The sequence below is a fragment of the Eimeria mitis genome, genomic scaffold, assembly GCF_000499745.2.
Source record: "Eimeria mitis Houghton genomic scaffold, Emh_scaff5303, whole genome shotgun sequence".
Taxonomy (NCBI): domain Eukaryota; phylum Apicomplexa; class Conoidasida; order Eucoccidiorida; family Eimeriidae; genus Eimeria; species Eimeria mitis.
Genome location: NW_013573580.1, coordinates 2,824 through 3,553, shown reverse-complemented (window position 1 = coordinate 3,553; position 730 = coordinate 2,824). Strand labels below are relative to the sequence as shown.

The window sequence follows — 730 nt, the reverse complement described above, 5'->3', positions numbered from 1 at the left end:
TGTGAGGGGTCTGATCAGCCTGGCAGCGAATTCCTACGTGTTACAGCCATCATTCGCGCCCAATCAATCGTTCTGCGGTCCTTTTCTGCTGAAGGTTGGAGCAAACACCTTCATGTTTCCCCACGTTCAAATCTACTGTTGCATTAATGATGCCTACAAAAGATTCCCAATTCGTCAGAAATCGACTGCCAGCGTCGCCAAAGCCTCTACAGATGCTCGCAATGCCCACATTCCGTGTGAAACGCCACCCTGCACCAAAGCAGTACTAGCTTAGGCCCTTCCTGGCGCACCAAAGTGACACTGTGCCCTGACGTTCCCAGCCTATAGAACTCATGCAGAACATTACTCCTCTGCAGAGCCACCGTCGCACAGACGCAAACGTTCACACATGTGGAGAGGGCTGGTGCGGCCGTCCACACACCCCAAAGCCTCACAAAAACTCGACGGAATCTGCATCGCCACTCGCAAACACTGATACAGGAGAGATGCGTAGTTAAGCAAGCAAACACGCTACCTCCCTGACGAGAACGAAACAATGCGGTGGGCGTAACCTACCGTTCGCTGCACCTGGCCTGCCCACCTCTCTTCCACCCCCCAGACCCCACGTCAGCCAGTCCCGCCACCACTGCGTACCCATCCAACTGCGATCACCCCGAACACCCGCTCTACTGAAGGGTCTACGACCTGTGCAGCTCTTTCCCCGCGAGGTGTCGTGAATGACAAGAAACAT

General features: G+C 54.8%; 1 protein-coding gene across 1 annotated transcript in view; it reads right to left on the bottom strand.

Moving 5' to 3' along the window:
• Window positions 1–342: 342 nt before the first annotated feature.
• Window positions 343–730, bottom strand: part of EMH_0081160 (uncharacterized protein) — a gene marked incomplete at both ends in the record, with an annotated part of 3,063 nt that continues 2,675 nt past the window's right edge. The window contains 2 exons of the mRNA XM_013500349.1: window positions 343–450; window positions 581–641. Of these exons, the coding sequence (XP_013355803.1) occupies window positions 343–450; window positions 581–641 (169 nt within the window). The remainder of the gene's footprint in view (window positions 451–580; window positions 642–730) is intronic.